Source organism: Lichenostomus cassidix, chromosome 5 (genome assembly GCF_008360975.1).
Source record: "Lichenostomus cassidix isolate B80296 chromosome 5, HeHo_3.0, whole genome shotgun sequence".
NCBI classification, from domain to species: domain Eukaryota; kingdom Metazoa; phylum Chordata; class Aves; order Passeriformes; family Meliphagidae; genus Lichenostomus; species Lichenostomus cassidix.
Window position 1 is genome coordinate 63,393,267 of NC_139486.1, and position 24,653 is coordinate 63,417,919.

Here is a 24,653-nt window from a genome sequence, read left to right on the forward strand (position 1 = left end):
GAGGTTCTTCATGCCCTGAGGCTAGTTCTTAGGAAGCAGGTAGGGAAAGGCTGGAGCCACAACCTAGAGAGTTTTTTTTGGGAATGGCCATCTCCTGGCCTGTTCCACCATGGCAGGAGCCTGGGTGCAGAGCAGAGGCAGGAATGAAAAGAGAGGAAAACAAGAGAAAACTGGAGAGTGTGACACCCACATAGCGGAGTGGGAGACCTACAGCTCTACCCTTTCCCACCTTCTCCTCCTGTTGCTTACTCCCTGGGAACATGGGATGTTCATTCCCACCATGACATACTCACGTAACGGGGTTGAAGGGCCGTTTGCTGCGGTCTGACTGCGACTGCTCGATGTTGATGGACTGGTTCAAGGCCTCGAGCTGGAGGGAAGGATTTGGGAATGTGGCACAGGGCACAGAGATCTTCCCCTTCCCACCGCCTGCTTCCCAGCTCTCAGCCCAGCCTTCCATGACTAGGTACATCTGACTCAGAATACCCAGCCTGAGTGTAGTCATTGTCCAAGCACGGGAGCCTCTCTTGGAAGGGGAACAGTTGAGAGTGGAAGGATCTTCACAAAGTGGCTTAATCCCTCTGGAGTCAAAGGTGAGTGGGAAGCAATCCTTAAGACACCCAGACTGAGCCCACCTTAGAACTCATATTTCAATGGCCTCAGGGGATGCTTAGATTGGATATTAGGGAAGATTCCTTCATGGAAAGGGTGGTCAGGCATTGGAACAGGATGCCCAGGGCAGTGGTGGAGTCACCATTCCCAAAGGGATTTAAAAGCCCTGTGGATGTGACCTTGGCAGTACTGGGGGAACAGTTGGACTCCATGATCCTAGAGGGCTTTTCCAACCTAACCAATTCCATGATTCTATGATTCCACACATTCCTTTACTACACGAAGAGGTGGTGCTGCCTGTTCCCAGCCACCTTTTCCCAGCCGGATTCACCACCAGCCCTTCACTCCCATTTACCTTCACTCCATGCAGCTTCAGGTAGAAGCATTCCAAGGGCTTCAAGCCCTCAGGGGTCTTCACATACTTGGGATCGCCGAGCATTCCAATGTACACCGTCACCTGGAAGTGGTTCTTCTTCTGGCACACGAAGGCGTCGTCTCCCACGGAGAAGTTGAAGCCCTTGTCGGCATCCACGCGGTACGTGAGCATGGGGCTGGGAAGAGGGAGTGGATGAGACCACAGGTTTCCCAGAGAAACTCTGGATATCCCGTCCCTGAAAGTGTTCCAGGCCAGGCTGGATGGGGCTTTGAGCAACCTGGGCTAGCAGAAGGTGTCCCTGCCAACCGATCATCATTGATGATCCATAATGGATGATCCATAATGTACCTTCCAACCCAAACCATTCTGTGGGTCTCCCCATTCAACTGGGAATGAATACGGAGATCCCAAGTTCCACAGTCTGTCCAAAGCCCGGAGCATCCCTTTAACGCGGCTCATTGAGAGAAGCAGCTCAGACTGACCCACACCCTGTGGCATTCCCAATGTCACCTTCTACCGAATTCCTTCTGAAATCACAACCACCTGCTCCAGCTGCTGTGGAAAAGCTTCCAGCTCCCAGCAGACAGGTTTGGAGAAGGAGGAGGAGGAGAAGGAGGAGGGGTCCTGGCTGCTCCATGAACATACACCAGCTGGAAAGCTTTAATCTACATCTCTTTAATGGGCTGGTTTCCATGGGAATCAGGGAAATATGTGGCCTTTGCAGAGAGTCTGTTTTCTGCACCATCCATAAAGCCCAGTCCTGGGCTGGTGGGCCCTCGGAAGGGGGGATGGAGCTGCCTCTCATCCCACAGAACACCCAAATCCCATTGTTTTTAATTAAGGAACTAGGGATGAGGTAAAGGGGGAGTTCAGCCCAGGCTTGGATCTCAGGCTTAAAAATTATGGAGCACTTTTCCCCCAAAACCAAACTGCTTCTGACTTCCGCCTCCAGACAGACACATGGATTCTGCCTAGAGCAGTGGGAGGGGAGCTGGACAGATGGACAGTAAGGAATGGGGCAGCACTCAGGAGACTCTGGGAAGCAGGAGACAAGGATTCTGCACTGGTGTCCCTCCTTTTTTTCTGGAATAAAACCACTCTCCCCCTGCAATCACCTGAGGAGTTAATGTGGATGAGACTTGGGGGTGATTCCCAGGTTGTCTTGAGTAATTCTGGGATGGCCAGAGGGAACTACTTGCTCCTTAGGCCCCAGCAAGCTGGGAATGCCGTGCTGTGCTCCAGACACAAACCAGGCGGTGGGAGCAGAGCACTACCTTAGCCCAGCGGCACGAGAGGAATTCCCCACCCTCCTCCCAGCCTCAGCCCCAGATTCTCCATCTGGATATTCCTTATTGGGACACGCAGCTGGAGCTGTCCCGAGCACCCTCTAGGCTCATCCCAAGGGTGGCAGAGCCATTCCTCATTGATTTCATGACTCCTGAGGATTCACCACTTTTCCCACTGTTTTTTAACTGGCAAAGCCAAGGAGAGGGAGGGTCTGTCTGCACTTCCAAACCATGGATGCTTCCCAAACCGACAGACTGATGGCTGCTAAACATGTGCTGACAGAGGGGAGACAGGCATGCTCCTCCTCCTCTGCCTTCTGGAAATTCCAGGTCTTCCACAATCCCCTTCCAGAGGCTCCTTTTCACTGATTTTCCCACTTTCCTGATGGCTGTGGCTGATCCATCCCCCAAACTGGGTTCCCTGTGATGGGACTGATCACAGGGAAGAAGCTGCTTTCCATGCTGGCTTTTCCAGGAAGAGTGCAGGGGCCAGAGGGCAAAGTGCCAGGAATAAAAGGTCTGGGGTCAAATGGATTATTTGATCCCGAACATTCCCACTGACAGGGGCGGATTAAGGCAGGACAGAAGGGCAGGAGCAGAGGAGGTTTTTCCTGATCCCAGTGAGGATGAGGGGTTATGAACTCCCCACAGGGAATTGTATTGGGATCTTGGCCAAGAACAGGATGGCAGAGGGATGACCACATTCCCCACTTCTCTTCTCCTTCTTTCCAGGTTTCCCCACACCTAAACCACTCCTAAAACATAACATTGGGAGACTCCTAATCCAAGGCCACTCACTAATTCCACACATTCCCTGATTTTGTTCATTTCCAGAATACGAACACCAGGCAAGCAGCAGGATGTTGTCATCTCTCCCACACAATCCCACCTGTGTGCCCATCCTGTGTGTTCCCTTCGGCTTCCCGGGAAACATCCATGATCCATCACCATGGGATTAGCCGTGGGCCAGCACCCCATGTCACCTATCCCAAAACACATCCCAGTGGTGATGGGAAGAGAACAGCACCGGCCCAGTTTCCCAGTCCCCAGTTCCAAGGCTCTGGCCTCAGCAAGAGATGTTTCCATGAAGGGCTGCACTATTCCCAGCTGCCTTCCCTCAAGCTGGGAGAAGGAGGAGGGAGCAGGAATTTATCAGAACCCGCTGTCAGGGAGATGAATGGCTCCTTCTCCCAGGAGTAAATTAGGGAATTGCCTGGTTCCAGGCCTCTTTGGCTCTGCTGCTGGAAACCAGCTCATCCCTGAAAAAGTTCACTGAGTCTAAAACCACAAAATCAGAGCAAAAGGCCAAAAAATTATATATTATCAATAAAATTAATCCAGGGATTTCTGTCTCCTTCAACAAAACAGATTCCTTGGCAAAGCCTGAGACATCAGCCTGGAATGGAACCTAATCCCTATCCCATCCCCTTATGGAACCTAATTTTTTGTGTGCAAAGGGAGGAAAACATGGAATAGCATTAATTGTATTTTTTTGCCCTGTAATCGCTCCTAAGAATCTGGTAAGAACCTGGACAGCTTCCCATGCTCTCCCTCCTTCACCTCCTTCCTGGACTCTTTTCTTAGGATCAAGAGTAGGAAAAATCAGATAATTCGGATGATTCACATTCCTGAGGCTGTGAAAAGGTTTTGGGCACCTGGATAACAGGGAACTCAAACAGCACATTGAGACTGGGGACAGCTTCCAGCAGAAACCAGACTGGGAATGGCTGCTCCTTGGAAGCTAAATTGTGGGAATAATTATGGATCTAGATGTGGATGCTGCTCATTTGCTGAGGAAACCCAAAAGCAGTACGGAAGAAGACAATTCCCACCTGTCAAATTTGAATTAATTGACCTAAAAAATGCCATGACAGGAGCAAGGAAAGATGGATTTTTTGGTGTTTCTCACAGATTATCCCAGGAAAGTGCTGTACCAGGAGAATTAAGGGATATTCCATTTAAAAAGAGATGTAGGTCCAGCTTGCACAGGAGCAGGAAGAGTCCCCTGAGGTAATGTGGAGCTAAAAATTAATTAATCAACCTTTAACCCTTAATTCTACTCAAATCCAGTGCCACAACAAAGCCCATGTGGCTTCCTCAAATCTCCACAGAGTCACCTCAATGGAATTTATTCCTTACGCAAGGGGATGATGACCTCAATGCCCCAGGAGTGGGTTTGCTCTGGCTTTAACCCTAAATCCTAAAAGCAGAATTAGGGAAGTGATCCCAAGATCTAAAAAGCAGGGCTGGGTTTGTAGAAGTTCTCCAGCAACCCCTCTGTGTCCAGCAGAAAATATTGCCAAGTTTGTCTCTGCCAATGCACCTGCGAGCACCAGGGTGCATGGAAAATCTCTGGAATTGGGATAGCAACACCTGGAAACGGTCTGGGGCAAGTTGTGATGTGTTTGGAATAGGGAATCATTTTTCCAGAGCAGGAAGCACTGAGAAGGAAAAGGGGGGATGGAAAACTGAAGGATAAGAGGTGCCCAGACAGAGCTCAGAGGAGGTGGAAGTGGAATTCCTGCACGTGGAAGAGGGATTTGGGGGCTGTGGCAAGGGTAGGATATGTGGGAGATGCTCAGCTTCCCCCATCCCATCCACAGGGACCAATGTGGTGGAGCTCAGCAGGATGGCTTTGGAGCTGCTGATATTCCTTTATGGAAGTAGCTTAGTAAACTGGAATGAACCGTTTTCCCAAATTATCCCTTTCCTGCTGCAGCTGGGAAACCAGCACGGAGTCCAAAAAAGGGGACCAACTCCAACAGAGAATTCCCTGCCCTGGCACCACCACGAAAAGTGGGATAAAGCCTGGATGAGCAGATGTGTGTGAGAAAGGTGGGACTTGCACTCTGCCCCCACCCTTGGAGCCCTTGGCACCCATTCCCAACACCATCCAGGCAAAGGATGATCACAGCCCCAAGTTATCCACAGGCACTGAAACATTAGCTGCTCCGTGTCCCCCACAGGACCCCAGCTGGCTGTGTGGAAAGAGGAGGGAGGAAATTGGGAGGGAACAGGGGGTCCATGAGAGGTTCCTGGAAGCCATCCTGCTGCTTGCCAGCTCTTTGTCATCTCCATGGAATGCAGGGAGGACCCAGAGTGCTTTCCTTCTGAGCACTCCTCCTTCCTGGTGTACTGTCTCCACCCTCTGCTGCCTCAATTCCTAGCCCACCTTCCTACTTCTCTCTTCCCTGCCTTGGTCACCCCAGCCTTCCGCTCCGGCCTCTCCACCACTTCCTAGATATCCTGAACTCTTTCCTTCTTTTCCTTCTTCCTCTGCCCCCCCAATCACTTCCACTCCTCCTCCAGCTCCTTTCCATGCTGCTCAAGCTGTGTAGAAGTGGCTCTGGATGATCTCCAGCTACCCACACTAGGAATTCCCAATCCTAAATTAAAAATCCAGGATCCCAGTAAGCCTAGGGAGGGGGAAAAGGCACTGCTGGTCCCAACGTTCCTCATGACAAGGCTGGATTTGCCAATAAAACCCTTTATGGCAGAGCACGGTCTGAGTAGCTGCAGAATTGTCACCAAAGCTGCTGAAATGCCTTCTATTTGTCCTTAATTGTCCATAAAAACTGTGGAGGACTAACATTCCCAATGGGAAAGGGGCAGTGGGGAGCATTCTCTCCACCACAAAGCCCAGCCCAGGAAGATCCTTATCCCATATTGTGAGTGGGATGTTCCCAACCCCAGCGGCTCTCCGTTGACATGTGGCATGTGAATCCAACTTTTTCCAGAAGCGAAGGAATTACTCACAGCTCCTTGTAGTTGGCATCATACAGAGTTGCCCACTTGTTCTGCTGGTGTGGCTGCCACTTGATGGACTGGAAGTTGGGATCCAGGTAGGAGCCGTTCAGGCTGTCATTATCCTGAATCAGACCTGCAGAGAATGGTTAAAATGGATCAAAATCCCAATTTTCATCACTCAGCTGAGTATGCAGAGGGGAAAGGCCCAAGGAAGTGACTGGCACTGCCTGAAGCTTCCCTCCTGACTGCCAGGGTAGCACCAAATCTGGACCAGGGATGAACCCCACAGGCTGGCAACCATCTTCCCTCCTCCCACCCCCCTGGCCCAGCGGGAGCAGGGTTGGAATTCCAGGGGAATAATAACGTACCTGGTGAGAGTGCACCTGGCTGGTGCCAGGGAGGCGTCTGGACGCGGTCGGGATTCAGTGGCACGGATCCCATTCCTGGCTCCTGCTTGATCAGCCCGTTGAGCATCTGGGCATTGAGGGTGTTGGGAGGGGACTCGGAGTGTTTCCGTTTCTTGGCGGGATGCACCGGGAGGCTGCAGAGAGCGCGGGAAGGCAACGGCTCAGCAGGGAATGGAGAGGTGGGAGGTGACAATCCCACAACCCGTGGTCTGGACTAACAGGACCTCCCACAGAAAACACAACATTCCCACAGCACCGTCGCACCTCATCCCACCGCTGAGCCCTGGGTAACCCACGCGCCAAGCCACATCCCTAATTCCAAAGAATCCTGGAATGGTTTGGGTTGGAAGGGAACTTAAAGCTCATCCAGTTCCAGCCCCCTTCCACAGGCAGGGACACCTTCCATAGATTTTCCCCTTGTTTGTTCCCACCATCAAACTCCACACTTTGGAGACACCACACATCTCCAGCTCCCATTCCCACATCCCTGCCATCCCCAGGCCTTACTCTGCTCCATGTTGCTGGAGGAGCTGGTGCAGCATCTGGGATTGCTGGGCATGGTGGAGCTCAGCAGGTGCCATTCCTGGCCCAACGCCATACGGAGGCATCAGGGGCTCAGCCTTCAGGAACATATCCCGCTGGAGGCCAGGAAAGTGGGAATTGTGCTGCGGCTGGAGAGGGTGAGGGGGCGGTGGGGGTGGTGGGGGGGGACCCTGGAGGTGAGGGGGTGGAGGGGGAGGCGGCGGAGGAGGAGGGTGCTCCAAGCGAGAAGGGGGAGTCATGTGACACATATTTTCGGGAGTCATGGTCCGGAGGAGGTGAGGATCTGGGGAGAGAGAAAGAGCCAAAGTTAGGAGTGTCCTGATCCCAGGTCCAGCACTGACCCAGTTATCTTGGATCCCCAGGTTGGATGAGGCTTGGAACAACCTGGGCTAGGGAAACTGTCCCTGACCATGGCAGGAGTGGGAGAAGCTTTAACAGTTTTCCACTGTTTCAAATTCCAAGATTCCAAGATTCTACCATTCCATGGGACAATGAGAGAGTAGGGACGATGGAATGACCTGAACAGCCCTAGCACTTCCAATGAAGATTTCTGAGGGGACACTTCAAACATTTTATTTGAAACCAGGAGGAGACTTTGATCCCTAAATGCAAATAAAAAGGGACATTCAAATGCGATCCCACCTTTCTTCTCCTTCTTTTGCAACAGGATACTAATGCCTTTCCACAATTAGGGTGGATTTGATTACATCAGCACCAACAGAAATGTTTGAGCTGTGGAGGGACATGCAAATCCATGTCCCTTTCTGCTCTGATCTTCATCACCTCAACATTCCAGATCCACTCCCTTCCATGGTCAGGGACACCTCCCACTATCCCAGGTTGCTCCAAGCCCTGTCCAAGCTGGCCTTGGACATTGCCAAGGATGGGGCAGACACAGCTGCTCTAGAAAATCCATTCCAGGGCCTGAATGCCCTCCCAGGAAAGAATTTCTTCCCAATATACCATCTAACCCTGTCCTCTGGCAGTGGGAAGCCTCTTGTCCTGTCACTCCATGCCCTTGTCCGAAGTCCCTCTCTAGCCTCCAGCCTCCTCCTTCTTCACCAGGACAAAGCCCATCTGTTTTTCCAGCCTTTCCCTGATGGTTGCATCAACCTGTGTCTTCAGGTGTCCCTACAGGACACCATGATCCCAGCAGAAATGAGGGACTGACTTCTGGGACGTGAGGAAACCAGGGGGTGGGAAGGGACAGAGACTTTGTTTTAAACGCAAGACAAAGCTTCTTCACACTCCAGTGTGGAAAATCAGATGGAAAATACATCCAGGGTCTGGCTGGGCCAGGGACAGCCCCTGGGAACACAGAGAGGGACAGCAGGGAAGGATCTGTTGGATCTTTCCAGGCTGAGCATGGATGGACTTTGGCCTCAGAACACCAGGCAGGAATGTGTTTGCGCTGGGTCCTCCTGCTGAAGGCTGCCAAGGCAGGGCTGCTTCCACCCATCCTGCTCATTTCCAAGGCTTTCTGCTTCCCACTGGGACCTCTCAGTGCCTTTTCCACACACATGGGGCTGGATTCCTCCTTCCAGACTCGATCCCGGGCCAACCTTCCTTCTGAAGCTGCCTCAGGGACAGCCCAGCCAAGGATAGGCAAGTGATGTGCTTGCCCAAGGCACTCCCAAATCCAGGGAAAATCATCTCCAGGAACGTGATCCCAGCTTTGTGGGTGCCCTCCAGAGCCTCCTCTCCTTCCCAGCTGAGCTCCCAGATCTCCAAAGCCGCTTCTCCCCATGGTGAACAACCCGGCCTCTTTGTTATATTTAAGGAAGGGCCAGGAGGAATTCCAGGGATTTTTTTTAGCAAGATAAACAGAACTCTTGACCTCTTCCATACAAAAAAAAAAAGAAAAGAACGGAGCAGGCGCTGTTCCCAGTGGAGACTGGGCTGGAGCCTGGGGAAGAGGGTGCTGCAGCCGAGGGGGAAGGGAGACCAGGACAACCTTCCCTCCTTCCTTCCCAAGGAGTTTTTCCATAGAAGAAAGTGAAGGTCACCAGAGGGACCAAGCAACACTCAGTGGCTTTCCCAGGGAAGCCAGGAGAGCCTGGCAGTGACCCTGGAGAGGGTTCCAGCTCCCTGTGCCCTTTCAGAGGGAGCGGAAGATGCTCAGGATCAGCTGGAGGGGAGGGAAAAGGCTGGGAAAGAACTTACTGGAGAATGGCAGGTTCATGGCTGCTTCCTGGAGCCAGGCTCCATGTCAGGGACGCGCTCCCACTCCACGTTCCCAAGGCACAGGGCAGGATGAGGGGGATGGCGGGCTCCACATCCCACCCTGCCACACTGTCACAATCCCCCTGCAGCTGTGGATTCTCACCACGGATTCCGTGGCCGTGGATTCCCAGCTCGCCTTCTGTGCCTTTCCCTCTCCCCTTTTCCAAAGCCGGGAGCGGAACAATGGGCGAAAGCCGAGGGATATTTACTAACTGATAATCTCCCCACGTAGTGCAGCCGCCTGTTTTCTCCCAGCTGATAAAGATTGCAGAGCCAACCACTTTCATGGAATAAAGAGGGGGTGGATGCGGCATTCAGGGCTTGGATTAGGATTTTTCTCCCCTTCTCCCTTTTTGAAGCACTTACCGTTCACCTGCTGAGGGGAGTAAGCTTCCGATCCAGAATCCGGGGGAGAGTCTGGCAAAGTGCTGTGGAGCAATGGGAAAAGAGAAGGAAAAGTCATTTTAGTCCAGTTTCCAGCACAACCAACAGGTCCAGCTGGATCAAAGCAGCCTCCAGGATCCAGCTGGGAATCCCAGGTGTGCCTGCAGCAGATGCTGGACACCCTGAGTGTGTCCAGCTGGGACTGCCATCACTGTCACTGCTTCCACTGGAGCTTGGGAACAGGGATATTTTGTTGAGCTGACAGAATTGCAGGGAAAAACAGGCAAATAGAAATTTATCTGCTTCCCGTGTCAATGTCGGTGATCAAGTGGAATGCAGAGAGCTCTCTCTCTATCCCAGGAAGCTATTCCAGGCCAGGCTGGAAGGGGTTTGGAGCAACGTGGCATAGTGCAAAGTGTCCTTACCCATGGCAGTGGGTGGGACTGGATGAGCTTTAAGGACCCTTCCCACCCAAACAATTCCATGATTCTGTGAAATGGAAAGGTCTGGGAGACCTGGGAAGCCCATGGGCTGGATTTTGCCTGTACAAACCTGAGCACCTTCTGGCTGTACCCCCTGCATCTACTCCAACATCAACAGGAGCAGGATTTGGCCCTGACTCTGAAGCACAACCCAAAAAAAAGTGGGAACTTCCAGCTGCCTTTTCCAGCACATCCATGACTCAGGATGACAGGACCACCCATGTCCTGTGTGGTGGCACAGCAGGGACAGGCAGGGAGACTGTGGCACAGCTCATTCCTCATTTTCCATGGGGATCCTTTTGCATTTCCCCACCTTACACCACCAGCTTTACGGATGTGAAATAATCCTGGACAAATCCTGGTACTTCTTGGATGAGAGCCAGCCAGAAAGTAAAAAAACTGGGGAGGAAAACACAGGACACACTGCTCCAACTCTGCTCCTGACGGCACCCACAATTCCAGCTGGGAACCAGGATACAGGATCTTCCTGGACCAGAGAAGCCCAAGGCCCATTCATTGGATTCTCCTTGGGAAATGGTACACAGCAGTGGCTGGACAGGGATGAGGTAGGATGATCCCAAAAAAACCCTCACCATACTTCACTCATCCTCCACCTTCCCTTGGAGCACCTTTCCATCATTCTCTTTCCTACGCCTAGCTGGAGCATCTCTTCCCAGCCTCATTTCCAGGCTCCTTGCCATGCTGGCCCTGAGTTCATACAGCATTTCCTATGGGTTTATCAGGATTTATGTACCAGCAAGCCAAGTTTTGGCCAGTATCACAAGGGAACGGCATAATTCAAGGAATCCTGGAGGCTGGAAAAGGTGGACACTGCAGAATTCCCACAGGGAGGTAGCATGGATGTGCCCAATCCAAGGGAAGGGTTTTCCAGTATCCACCACATTGCTTCTGTGCACATGAAGGGATCCTTGGGCCAGAAATTGGACTCCATTATCCTTGTGTGTCCCTTCCAGGATATTCCATGATTCTCCCCTAGCAAAAGCCTAGCACAAGGGGGAAGAGTCATTCTGGGATGCTGAAGGAATGCTGCCATCACAGCTGACCCAGTTCAGCTACATCCAAGCAAGGTCTCCACGTCCGACAGCAAGGTAGGATCCTTACTCATGACATCTTGCAGAATTCCAGATGCATCCAGAAGAAAAGGATATGACAAGGCATCATGTCATGCTTTTGATTCCCCCTAAGCTCCAGGTATCTTTCTGGAATCACTGCAAGGGAAAAACCCCCTGATCTGGGAATAAAATAAAGGTAGATTTTTTTTTTTTAGCTTTCAGGGAGGTCTTTCCAAGTTCATCCAAAGGGTGAGTGTTCCCCAGTTTGGGAATCTCCACATTGTGCTTCCTGGCAACACTAGAGGGCACAAGGCAGAGGGAGAAGAGCCAGTTCTGGAGCCATCCTGGCCTCACTGTCCTTACATCCATAATCCCGTGGGAGAAGGCTGTCCTGGGCCAGCACCACCTAACGATCCAGGCTGGAGCATGGCACAGCTCCTCGGGGTGTGACTATTGCCCTCCTTCCATCCCAGAGAGCAGGAACCACATCTTTTCTCCTCTGAGGAATAACTGTCCCGTAGAGTCCATCAGCAACCCTAAAACCTGTCCTTCCTCTTCCTCTTCCTCTTCCCCAGAGCTTGTTGAAAAGGACACATCCAGCCCAGATTCATCTTCTCTTTCCTAGCGCAGAGCATCTACATCAGGCCATGAGAAGAACATCTCCCTGCCCACTGTCCTCTGGGATAGTCATGGGAACATTCCAGAGACTGAATTCCATCCTGGAGACTGAATTTAGTCTTGTTCCAATTTATTCTGCATCTCGTCCCTAAAAAATGCTCCAATGTTCTCCCATCTGTAGATGTCCAGCACGGGTATCCAGAACTCAATGATGCTGCGAGGGATGCTCCCAAAAATCCTTTTGGGAAGCTCCAGAAGCTCCACTTATCCAAAGGCAAGGGCTTACCACAGAGCGATGCTGCCACTGGTCACAGTTCCGTGAGACTCTCCAGGTGCCACCAGCCTGGAGGAGCCTCCATCCCACCACACACCCTCATCCTGCCACCCCATTCCCACTCACCCAGGTGCATAGGAGGCCTTGGGCTCGGATTTGATTGGAGGGACCACGTTGTTCAGGCAGTGGCCACCCAGGAAGCCCTTGGGCACCACCATGCCATTGTTGTTGTTGCAGTTGAGGTGAGCTCCATAGGCAGCTCCGCAGGGATTGGCCAGGAGGGGACCATGCCGGATGGGGAGCTGGCTGCCAGCGGGAGGGAGGTGGAGGGGTGTGCTGGGAGAGGGATTGGTCACACTGCTGATGGAGCCGGTGGGAGACGCAGGGATGCCAGCGGAGCTGGAGGGCTGGGGGTGTGCGTAGCTTGCGGGAGCAGGGATCTCAGGGAAGCAGCTGGGGGAGAAAAATGGGACAATGTCAGGGAACAGGTCAGTGGGACTGATGGGAGAGTCCAAAATCCAGCTGGGAAGTTTTAAAGCACCCAGGACACCAACCTCAAGGAATGGGAAGCCAGCAGGATCTGCTCACTGTCCTCCAGCTCACAGACCAGCTGTGCCAAAGATCCCGCTCCCACCCTGCTTCCAGCTTCCCTTGGTGCTCTCCAGGTCTGCTCCCTCCTCCTTCCCAAAGTTGGGATACATAGGGAGACCCTTTCCTTCCCTTTTCTACACCTGTGCTGTACTGGGGATTTAACCTGAGCTCCCAGAGCGTGTGTTCCTATTGCTCAGGGAAAAGTGTTTACGGTGCCCTCAGGGGCATAAAGAGAGGGAACAAGAGACTGGGAAAACTCAAAGGCTGGAAGCCAGGAAGAGCTGGGAATAATCCAGCAGCAAAGAGCAATCCAGGAGGACTCTGGAGAGACAGAGGTGATTTCTAAACATTTCCTCAAATTTCAGAGCTGGAAATTGCTCAACAGGTTTCCAGAGAAGTTGTGGCTGCCGCATCCCTGGAAGTGTTCCAGGACAGGCTGGGCAGGGCTTGGAGCAACCTGGGATAGTGGAAGGTGTCCTTGCCCATGGTAAGGGGTAGGACTGGATAAGCTTTAAGGTCCCTTCCCACCCAAACCGTTCTGGAATTCTGTGATCTCTCCAAGGAAAAGCAGAAGGAACACCGTTCGTGCTGCGGAGTAAGGGAAGCACTTACATCTCCGGAGAGTCTTCCTTGCTGATGTACTCTTCCAGGATGCTGGTGTCAATGTTGGATGGTTCCAGAGCTCCATTAATGTCGTGGCCTGCAGGGGAAAGGGGGTGGAAGCATGAGCCAGGAGAAGGACAGAAAGGGCCTTGGGAACACTACGAGACCCTGGCAGGGTCAAGGAACTGATCTGAGAATCATGGAATCACAGAAGATTATCTCAAAGATCATCTCCTTCCAACTCCCTGCCATGGGCAGGGATCACTCACTGGATCAGCAGATCCCTGGTGACTGCCAGCTGTCCATACCCACTGCATCCTGGTGCAAAACCTCATCGCAGGAGATGGGGCATGTGGGACAAGCCAGGGTGGGGACACACACATGGTGGAGACCAGATCCTTGGGGATCCCTTCCAACTCAGGACATTCTAGGATTCCCTTTGGATCCTTCGCAGAACACACTGGAATTCCTCCACCACGACTCTGGACAAGCTCCCGACTTCCCTTCTGCTCCTCTGCCCCATGGGCAACCGATGGATTTCCTTGTCCTTTCTCCACAGGGCTCCTCCTCCCATCCCTGCCCTGTTCCAGGGAAGCTGGGCAGGGTTTTGTTGACAGAAAATCCTTCCTTTATCTGTCTCTCTCAAGTGGGAGTCCGGAGCCCAGGGCTGGAGCCAGCCTGTGATGCCAAAGGCACTGCCAAGAAACTGGAAGAGAAGATCCAACTCCCCCCACTCCGATAAGGAAGTCGATGAAAGACCATCCTGAAAGACCCCACGTGAAAGCCCAGCAGAAGCCCCTGGCCCCCTGGATCCCCCCAGTTCCCGGGAAAGGTCACCCACTGATCCACAAAGGCCAATCCGGGGGGCTCCAGCCCACCCTGGCCAATTGCAGCTCTCCCTCTGCAAATCCCTTTCATACCAAGACAGGCAAATCGGCAGAAATAAATCCAGCTAGGAATTCTGCCAAGCGGACAGGGCATGTGTGGATACAGGGATCTCTGCCTCAGAAACCTTGGCTGGAGGGGGGAACAATCCCAGGTAACTGCTTGTTCTTGGGACATCTCCATGGCAGAGCCCGGGGACTTGGGGGACAGGGTGGGGATGCTCTTCCATGGGAACACAGGATCCATCTGGAGCAGGGACACGCAACGCTGCTTCCAGGTGAGTACTGAGGTGAGGAGAGTCACCTCAGTGGACCCACCTCTGAGGTGGAGCCTCCGGGATCTCCAGCTTTGCCAGCACCTACAGCATGGAGTTGCAGATTCCAGGGGAGCACAGGGGTAGCTTCTGTCCCTCCACTGCGACAGCCACATCCTGTCCTGAAGTTCCTGGGATGTGGTAGCTCCACCCTGCTGTCCTTGGAGTTATCCGAGTTCACCGATGGCCATCCCTGTGTCCCTCACTCATCCCTAAGGATCTCTGCCATAGCCTGCTCTCAACACTTCACCACAAACACCCAAGGCACCTCTTCAAGCCCACACCATGATCCCATAACATCCCTGAAACCTCCTGCCAGAGATGAGCTCTCCAGGAGGGTGGGAATCCTCCCCCTGCTCTGTTGCCTCCCTCTTGGCCAAAAACCCCAGGCTATAAATCACAGGATGCTGTTGGCAGACACCCACCCCAAAGGCCATCAGGAAACTTGTCTTCATCCCAAGTTTCAGGGCTGGGATCCATGATCAAAGAAGCAAAAATGGCATGTGGCCAATTTTTGTGACTCAGCCTGTCCAAGAAAAGTCCAACCCCAGCGGGTTTCCCTCACACCTCCAAACTCCAGGAGCTTCTCTGGGGTGGAAGAGGAGCACAGGAACTGTGCAGAAAGGATGGGAAGACCTTGATAGACAATGGGATGCTGGGCTTCCCTATTTTCTGAGGGTGGGGAGGCCCTGGCACAGGTTGCCCAGAGCAGCTATAGCTGCCCCTGGATCCCTGGAAGTGTCCAAGGCCAGGTTGGACAGAGCTTGGAGCAACCTGGAAGGTGTCTCTGCTCATGGACTGGATGGGCTTCAAGGTCCTTCCAACCCAAACCATTCCAGGATTCCTTTGCTTCCTTGAAGTCACCTTGAGGAGGGTGAGTGATAAGCTTTGTGACGTGAGAGGTGCGTCAGGGCTGGAGGGGGATGTGGCTGCCCACCAAAAACAAAGGACCTTCCTCTGCTCCAGGACAGTGGAATCTGCGCAAAAACAGGGATACCAGGGCAGCGACAAGGAATGTCCCACCACCTGGAGCTTCCACACAGCCGGGCTCTTACCAAAGCCAGCTTAGGTGATTAATTAAAAGCTAACACTGCTCTACAGTCACGAGATCCCAACAGCACCAGCATTCCCTCCCCCTCCCAAGCACGGATTAGTGGGAAGCCACCAAGGAGGGAAGCTCAACACCCACATGGCTCCGCACGGGACAGGCTCCCGCATCTCATCCCACCAAGCTGAGTTCATACATTCCAAACCTGCCAGGTCCCTATGTCCCATCCTCCTCCTGTCCCTGGTGTTGTCACCCTGCTCTCCCACCATGTCACCATTTCACTTTCTAAACCTTCCCTTGGCAAAGAGCGGCAGCGATCCCAAAAAAACCCGGCCTCTGCCTGAAGAACAAGTAATTAAACCCTCAGCACCCTCCTCGTGAGCAGAGCCCGGCGGGCTGAGGCCCCCGGACGTGTGAGAATGTCAGGAATCCCAATGTTTGGACTGGTTTTCTCTGCCTTCCCCAAACCTCCAAACACGCTCCACACATCCCAACGGAGGTGCTTCCCACCCCGCCGCCTCCTCCCTGCCCCTGCTCTGACTGGCTTGGCCCTCCTGGTGGCACCTTCCCAGCTCCTTGTCCAAATTTTGGGTTCTCCTGGAGATGGGCACAGGGCCATAGGGCTTGGAAAGAGTTAACAGAGCCTGGCCTTCCTGAATTGTCATATTTACAGGCCTGAGGGATTTAACCCGGAATTTTCCTGGAGTGATAGGCTGAGAAGTTTATGGAATTTCTATTTATAACAGTCCCCCCCTCCCTCTCCAATTCCCACTCTGTTGCCTGTCTTCAAATCACCCCTTATCCTGCCTGGGTCACCTGGGGGTGGGAGGAGGGAGAGAGCTGGAGAACTTCATCCCGGGATGCGCTAACACGAACCAGATGTGGGAAGCTGGAGATGATGACGAGGTCAGCGCTCCGCAGGGGCTGGGGAACATCAGCCAGGGGTGGGGGGACATCAGGGAGGAGGAGGAGGAGGAGGAGAAGGAGGTGGAGGAGGAGGAGGAGAAGAGGTTGTGCCAAGCCCAGAGCTTCCCAATGCCATTGAAGCCACGTACCACAGAGTTTTCAGGGAAAACTGAGGCATGGAACAGCCTGGGAGGTGATAAAATATCCAAACTGGTGCAGGGTGGAATAGGATCACGAGACCCCAGGAGCTGCTGGTTCCACGTGGTCCCTCTCCTCGTGGTCCTCCAGCACATGCTGGAGCAGCAGTGGGATACATGGATGAGGAGGACACACAGCACGAAGGCGCACCAGGAATTCTCTGGGATGCCCAGCAGTGCCAGTGCCTGGCGAGGCGCAGAGCCCCGGCGCATCCCTGGGCTCATCCCTGCACCCGTGCACCGGGACTTGGTTGTGCAATCCCCAGGCCAGGCTGCAGCATCGGCACATTCCCGGGGCCCCGCGCCGCTCCTCACCCCCTTCTCCCTCCTGCCGTGTTTATCCTTCAGCCCGGGGGGATTGGCTGCCGGCCTGGCCGCGAGCACCAGGAATCCAGGCCATGGCAAACAAACCAAACACCGCCTAAGCCTGGGGAGCCGCGGGGCCAGCGCTCAGCTTTGGAGCTTCTTCCCATCCCGGACTGCTCTACTACGCAGGGAGAAGCCGCTCCAGCCGGGAATAGCATCCCTCCCATGCCTGCCACCATGGCACACCCAGAGAGCTGGGCTGCAAACCTGGACACAGCTGCTTCCATCCGGAACAGAGGCATGATGTCCCTATTACCCGACGTGCCCAACCCTGGGCTGCCTCCATCCCCGCTGGTGACCCTGGAGGAGCCCCCAGCTCCCCCTGGATCCCAGCCCAGCATTCCTGCTTAATTAATGCTCTTTATTACCTGACTGGGATAAGAAGCAGTCCCCAAACGGGGCTCCTGTAACCAAAGCGGGACACGGAGCCGGTGCTCCTGCAGCTCCCCAAAGACCACCCTGGAGCAAAATCCTGGCTGTCCGAGGCATTTCCAGGGCTTCCCAGGCCTTCTCCCTGAACCACAGCTCCGCCTCACCCCATTACTGTCATCCTTTGCTCACTTCAGGAATGCCATCCCTGAGCAGTTTCCCCTGGATTAGGAGACCTTTCCTCCCTACACATCCCAACCCTGCTCACAGTCTCTTCCCATCACAAAAGGTGGGACTGTCGCAGGCAATGCTGAGACAATGCTGTCCCCATCCTGGGGACATTCCCTTGCCAGGCCATCCCTAAGGGCAGCCCTGCCCCTCCAAAGCACAGAGGCAGCTCCTGCATCCCCTGTTCCTACTGGAGCAGAAAACCCAAGGTCCAAATTCCAACTAATTCCACACCAAAAACACAGCCAAGGATGAGCTCTGGGATCCATGAAATAAGATCCCAGGGAGAACACCAGACTGAGGGCTAAAGATTTGCAGATTCATGAGAATTTGGGTGTCATGGAATTTAAATGAACTAATGAACAGAGCAATGGATATGGCTTGGAACAGACACATCCTGCCAAACCTTCTCTGTGGAGGGGACAGGACTGTTCCCAGCCCACCCATACCCGAGCCCTTCCTCCCTGGCAGTTCTTGGTGAGCTCTCAGCCAGCATCCCTGCTCCCACACCCAACCCCTCTGCATTCTAAGAGAAACCACCCCATGCCAGGCAGGACAGGATGCAGGGAAAGCAGGATAGGGATAATCAAGGATAGGGATACAGGACAGTGGGATTTAGCCAAACCCCCAGACTGAGGGAGAAAAGAGCATTTACAGGGTGTCCAGAAAGACTCTGGAGCAACAGCCTGGATAACAATGAGCCAGCTCCAGAGGCGAAACTCTCGGAGTAATGAACTAGCCTCGTGGGAAGTACAACCAAACCCACGGCAGGGGGTTGGAACCAGATGAGCTTTAAGGTCCTTTCCAACAGAAACCATTACAAGATTGCCTGAACACCCAGTGCCCAGAGGCAGCAGCACCCACAACAGCATTTCCTTGTTCCCTGGAAAGCTCCCTCTGCTCCTACATGATCCCACAACTCCTTAGCTTACAGATAAATACGTTTGGAAAAAGCACCTTTGGATGAGGTGGACAAGGCCCTAGGAAGCACACAAAGTCAAGGACAAGGAGGTAAAGTCCTCTCTTCATTCCCCATTCCCAAGAGAACAAAGAGTTGGTGGGAGACATCCCAAGGTACAACAGATGTGAGGAGCCAGAGGAAATTTTCCTGCTGTGCCATGGCAGGCTATGGGCATGTTCCTTGGGAAGCTCTGCAGGAAAATAGGAGGCAGAAAGGATGATCCTCCCTCCCGAAATTCCCTGAGCCCTCCCTCTGAGCACCTTCTCTTCTCCAGCTCTCCTGGAATTTCCCTATCTCTCATCTCCCCTCGCCGGAGCCATTCTCCCTCCTGCATCCCTTTCTCTTGGCAGCTCCCCACCCTTGTCCTGGCCTTTCCCCCGCCCTTGCCAGCTGTGAACCTTGGCATGGATGGAGCCATTGTCCTGGGAGAACGGGGGCCGAGGAGGAGGAGGGGAAGGTGTGAGAGGGGACACAGAGGCGCATTTGTCCCTGTACCCGCAGCCGTCAATGCCACGCTTGTCCATTCATGCTCCCCGAGGGCAGGAACAGCGGCTCCATTTGGGAGGCTCCAAGGTGCCTGCCCAGGGGGGCACATTGCCCTGTTTGTTTGGAGACAACGCCTTTATCTCCCTTCCCGGGATGAGGGTGTTGGAGCAGCGACAACAGGACCAGAGGAGGTCACTTCATCTGGCGGCTCCCACTGCACGAGGCCAGGGCCTCATCCTCGGGGACAACAGGGATGACGAAAAGCTCCGTAGGATCCCTTCTGGGATGCCTCACCTGACCTTCTTTTATCCAGATTGCAACTTTGGGGGGAAAGGAGGGACATCTTCCATAGGATAACATGATGTGGAAGAGCTCCTGGACACTGCTGTGGTGGTGAAGGTCCATATCCCCACACCATTCCCTCTGAATGAATTATTCCCATAATGGACAAAAAATTAGTAATATTAACTAGCAGCTACATACCATCACCAAGCAGAGACTCGATACAGCTGCCCAGACCTTTCCCATGCTCAGCAGTGACTGGGAGAGGGAATATTCAGGGAAGCACGAGGGAGTTGCCAAAGCTGATGGCAGTTCCTGAGCTGTGTGCCTGCTGCTCTGCTGCTTCCAAGGAAAGAACCCAGGGATGCAATTCCTGGACATCAACCTCACTGCAGGGTAACACTGCGGCTCTGGAAAAGCTCTTACAGAATTTGGAGATCCAGGAGCAGCTCCAGAGACCATGATCAGCCCAATTCTAAGACATACACACCACACATGTGGGGAACTCAGGATAACTCAGGATAACATGGGATTTGGAGTGGTGCTGCCTCTTCCAGAAACTCCCCTAGCACAAAACAATCCTTAGGGAGGGAGATTAAGAATGGAACAGCACCAGAATACAGGAGAAGAGGCAGCCAAGCATCTCTGGGAACACCGTGTCCAGATCGGACACATCATTCCCTCCCTTCCAACTGGGAGGCACCAAGGTCTGTCCAGGCTGGACAATCTCCAGAGGAGACTGGGAGGAAAAAGCAGAGCCATTTATCTAGATGGGACTCTTTCCAGGGCTTGAAAAAGGCCATCCCAAGTTTTGTGCAACCACCACAGACCTTTCACAAGCAGGAGTGTTGGGTCACCAGTTTTCCTCCTTCTCACACAGCTGGGATGTTTGCTTTGGAATTGTCTCCTGAGAAAATCACAAATGCCATCAAAAGCTTCCTCAGCCATGTGGCACAAAGCTCCCAAGGAGGAGCCCACTTTTCCCAGGATCTAAGAGCAGGACAGCATGACCAAGAGAAGTGGCACAGGTTCAGGGTTGTCATTTCTGCATCCATGATCCCACGGCAGAGGGTGGAATTGGATGGTTCTTAAGGTCCCCCTTTCGACCCAAACCATTCTAGGATTCTACGCAATTAAAATCGTTACTGAATCCCCAAAATCCCCTAGGGATTACAGCCATGCTGGCTATTCCCACATCCCCTTTTCACAGTGAACTACGGTTTCGCTTTTTAAAAAAAAAAACTTCTTGTTTGCCTTTTCTGACCAACTCTGAGCTTCTTGGAACATACTTCCTGCTCCAGGGATTTAGCAAACACTTCCCAGACAATACAGCCGAGATACCAAACGTGCTGCTTGGATCCCATCCATCCCGTGTGCTCCCCGGGTGTTCCCGGGATCACTTCAAAGCGCTGGGCTGAAAGCAGAGAGGCCCAAATCCAGAGGGAAGGTGCCTGTCACACTGCTTGAGGATGTTGTGCGGGGAGGAGAGGATCAGGATATTGCCTGGGAAGGGGGCATGGCTCTTGGTGAGCGGGAAGGAGACATCTCCAAACTAAAGAAGGATTTTCCTAGCAGAGACCTCCAGGAAGGGACCTGGGCCAAAAACATTCCAGGGGGCCTTCCTGCTTCCCACAACTCCCTGGCAGGAGCCAGGCAGGGATCAGGCTCTGCTCCCAAGGAACAAGGGACAGAACAAAAGAAAATTGCCTCAAATTGCACCAGCGGAGGTTTAAGTTGGAAATCAGGGAAAATTCCTTCATGGAAAGGGTTGTAAAGCACTGGAACAGGCTCCAGCGATGGAGTTCCCATCCGTGGAGGGATTTAACATCCACGTGGATGTGGCACTTGGGGATATGGGATATTGGTGGCATTGGTAGTGGTGGGGGAATGGTTGGACTTGGTGATCCTAGGAGGTTTTTTGAACTTAAAAGAGTCCATGATTCCATCATCTCTGCCCATGTGGGGCAGAAACTCCCAAGATTCCAGGCCCCTTCTTTGTGTTCAATCTCCCTTGCAAGGGATTATATATTATATTATCCATGCAAGGGATACAAGAAAGGAAGAGGTGGCAAAGCCCTTTTCTTGAGGCAAAACCAGGATGGTGGCCTCAGTCTCATGGATAATGTATCTGTGGCAGCAGGAAAAAAACCTTTGGAGCTCATCCCTGCTGCAACAGAACCAGCAATGAGGGAAAAACACCTTAATGGCATAAGAATGGGGAATGGTTGGACTCCATGATCCTGCAGGCTTTTCCAACTTGAATACAACTTTTTACAGATTGAAAATCCCATAAAAATCCCTCTCAGTGATCATTCCTGATCTGTTGCACCCACAGATGCTCTCTGGATGTCCAGAGCCACACCATGTGTGCCTAAAACCCAGGAAGTAGGAAAGATCCCTACCGTGCCATTCCACAGCCCATCCCGTCGGACTGGGTTGAGTTTGTCCAGTTCCTCTTCCCCAGAACAACAGCACAACTTCCAGCACCCAAGCTCATCCCGGGCTGTGAAAGCTGTTTCCAGCCTGCAGGCCCTCACAGGACTACTCCCGGTATCCCTTCGGCTCCTCAACACCACAATGTGAGTTTTGGAATATCATTTATCAACCAGGATGAGTTGGGTTGGAAAGGACCTCAAGGATCACCCAGTCTCCACTTTTCCATGGGCTCCCAGGACTAGTTCAGGTTGCTCCAAGCCTTGTCCAGTCTGGGCTTGGCCTTCACTACACGTCAACCTCTCCATTCCAACACCCCTTCCCAAAAACTAGATTAAAACAAGACAGGACAGAGGGGACAAGGACAGGTAGGATTCCTCCCTGACCAGAACTCCTTGAATTTTGAGATGGATGGGATTTCATCAGGGAAAATCCCATTTCTGCTCTGAAGAGGAGCACTGATTGCATTACTAGCAAGCAGCCAACTGTAAAATGGTTGAAGGCTCCGTTTTCCAAGTTCTCCTTTATTTAAGCAGGTGTTTAATTCCCAATAAAGTCAAAGCGCTCTTTTTAGTGCTTCCATGAATCAATGTCCATAAACCCTGGCTTGTCATAACACAGGAGATAAGCCAAGATCCACCAGGCTGATAAGATGTTTGCTTTCCTGTTTATCTGGATTTCGAGCAATCGGCACTTGGGATTAAAAGTCATAAATGATGTGGATACCCCAATCCCTGGAAGCGTTCAAGGCCAGGTCAGATGGGGCTTGGAGTAACCTGGGATAGTGGAAGGTGACCCTGCCTACGGCAGGGGGTGGAACGAGATGGGATTCAAGGTCCCTCCCAAGCCAAACCATTCCAAATTTTATAAATCTATTAATTTCATCAGGTCTTTGGAATTCCCACTTGAGTCTTCCACAAATCCTGTTCCATGACTATCCCACACCCTCAGCACTGTCTTCTCCCCACCAAACCATGTTTTTTTCCTCCTTGGATAGGAAAACCACATCAATTTGCCACTCCAAGATACTACATGGCAAAGTTGGGGTGATGTCAAAGACTACGGTAAAAAAACATGGAATACCAAATCAACCCCAGCAAAAACCCCTTTAATGCTTGTTTTTTTTAAACCCGGGCTGGATCTGAGCACCCTGAGGTTGTTTAAAACTCCAGCCTTGGTTTTTCCAACCAGTTCTCCTCCCCACCACCCCAAAACCCAGGGAAATCCACAAGTGTTCCTTCTCATTCCACAGCAATTCCATCCACTCCATTTGTAGACGGGTCCAGGCACACTTCCCACCTTTCCCTCTCCCTGTCTGGAGGAACTGCCCCAAAGCAGCCAAAGTTCAGTGAGATAAGTGGTGAACCCTGAGTGTCACGTTACATTTTCCCTCAGGAAGGGAGGTCTTTTCTTCAAACATGCCTTGAACATGCTCCAGGTGCTGCTAGAAGCTGGGGGGTACGGCAGGATCCTGGGCTGGCCACATCATCCACCACCACTGGATCAGGGAGAAGATGCCATGGCAGGGGGTGGAACTGGATGATCTTTAATGTCCCTTCCAAACCAAACCATTCCATGATTCCATTTCCTGCTGTGCGGGGAGAACGGTATCAAGGGGAGAAGGAAGGTCTGTTGGATAAGCAAGGACATGCCAAGTGTGCTAATCAGTTGGAATAAAAGGATATATCCATGAAAATATAAGTGAGAGCCACCAGATAGCCAAGGATGGTGTCCAGTCATAGAATCCTGGAGTAATTTGGGTGGAAAGGACATTAAAGCTCATCCAGGTTCCATTCCCTGCCACGGGCAGGGACACCTTCCACTATCCCAGGTTGCTCCAAGCCCTATCCAACCTGGCCTTGGACACTTAAAGGGATCAATCCACTCTCTACTTCTCAGAGTTCCCACTTTCCCTCCACAGCGGCAGGACACCTCCCCTGCTCTCTGCCACTGTCTGTCCATCCCTAGTCCCAGTATCCCCCTGGAAAGTTCCACAGTGAGGATTCTCTCCCTGAATGATGCTGGAGCACAGGATGGGCACCCTGAAAGCACCAGCTTGGCCCCAAAAACCACGAGGCTGTTCCTGTTTGTGTCTCCAGCTGCTCCCTCGTCCTCTGGCATGGCACATGCTGGTTAATCATTCCTCAGGCACATTCAGTGTCCCGGGATTCTTATCGGAGAGAGCAAAGTCCAATCAGCAGCACCACTGGAAAGAGGCAGAAGGGTTCCCTGGCAAGGGTTGCAAAGCTGTGCTGGAGCAACGCCATCCCCAGGCTGGGATATACAGGAGGGATGCCAAGGCATGGGCTGGAAGACACGGAAGAAGGACATGCCGAGGGCTGGGGGTTCGTTTGCACCTTCCCAGCACAGCCTCCAGCTCCAGATCATAGAGTCCTGGAATGGCTTCGGTTGGAAGCAACTGTAAGGATCACCTACTCTCTGCCATGGGCAGGGACATCTTCCACTATCCCAGGTTACTCCAAGCCCCATCTGACCTGGCCTTGAACGCTTCCAGGGATTGGGGCAGCCCCAGCTGCTCTGGGCAACCTGTGCCACGGCCTCCCCAACAGATCATTTGGCCATTCCCAGTAGGAGGAATCCATGAGGATCCAGGATCCCATCTCTCTTCTTTGAAATAACCATGCCCAGGAGCCATTTAATTCCCTCTTTCTGGCAGCTGGGATGACTTTGTCCTGGAAGGGCCCTCACTGATATGGGTGAGGGAGTGGAGGGAAACCTGTCCATACAGCATCCCAAGGCTCCTCCTTGACCAGGATTCCTTTCCCACATGCACGCATGCTGCATGCAATGCAGCAGCTCTTCCACACTCCATCCCATGCATGAGCTCTGCCAGATCTCTGTGTCACTGTTTCCATCCTGGTCACACCCCCCAGTTTGACTCCCTCTAATCTGCCACGACTGCCACCTCTTCCTGAACCTTCTCCCTGTCTGTGTCCAGG

The 24,653-nt window shown here is 52.8% G+C and overlaps 1 protein-coding gene across 4 annotated transcripts in view; it reads right to left on the minus strand.

Moving 5' to 3' along the window:
- Positions 1-24,653, minus strand: part of MYRF (myelin regulatory factor) — a 44,453-nt gene that overhangs the window by 13,089 nt on the left and 6,711 nt on the right. Inside the window, exons 1-9 of one of the 4 annotated variants that reach the window (XM_085063635.1) lie at positions 14,422-15,046; positions 13,229-13,316; positions 12,152-12,478; positions 9,561-9,622; positions 6,936-7,254; positions 6,390-6,562; positions 6,031-6,154; positions 968-1,163; positions 294-370 (exon numbers count right to left, since the gene is read on the minus strand). In XM_085063635.1, coding sequence (XP_084919761.1) covers positions 294-370; positions 968-1,163; positions 6,031-6,154; positions 6,390-6,562; positions 6,936-7,254; positions 9,561-9,622; positions 12,152-12,478; positions 13,229-13,316; positions 14,422-14,533 — 1,478 coding nt within the window. In that variant the 5' untranslated portion in view covers positions 14,534-15,046. Of the gene's footprint in view, positions 1-293; positions 371-967; positions 1,164-6,030; positions 6,155-6,389; positions 6,563-6,935; positions 7,255-9,560; positions 9,623-12,151; positions 12,479-13,228; positions 13,317-14,421; positions 15,047-24,653 lie in introns of those variants that run through there. The other 3 variants (XM_085063631.1, XM_085063633.1, XM_085063632.1) reach the window with 3 other exon arrangements.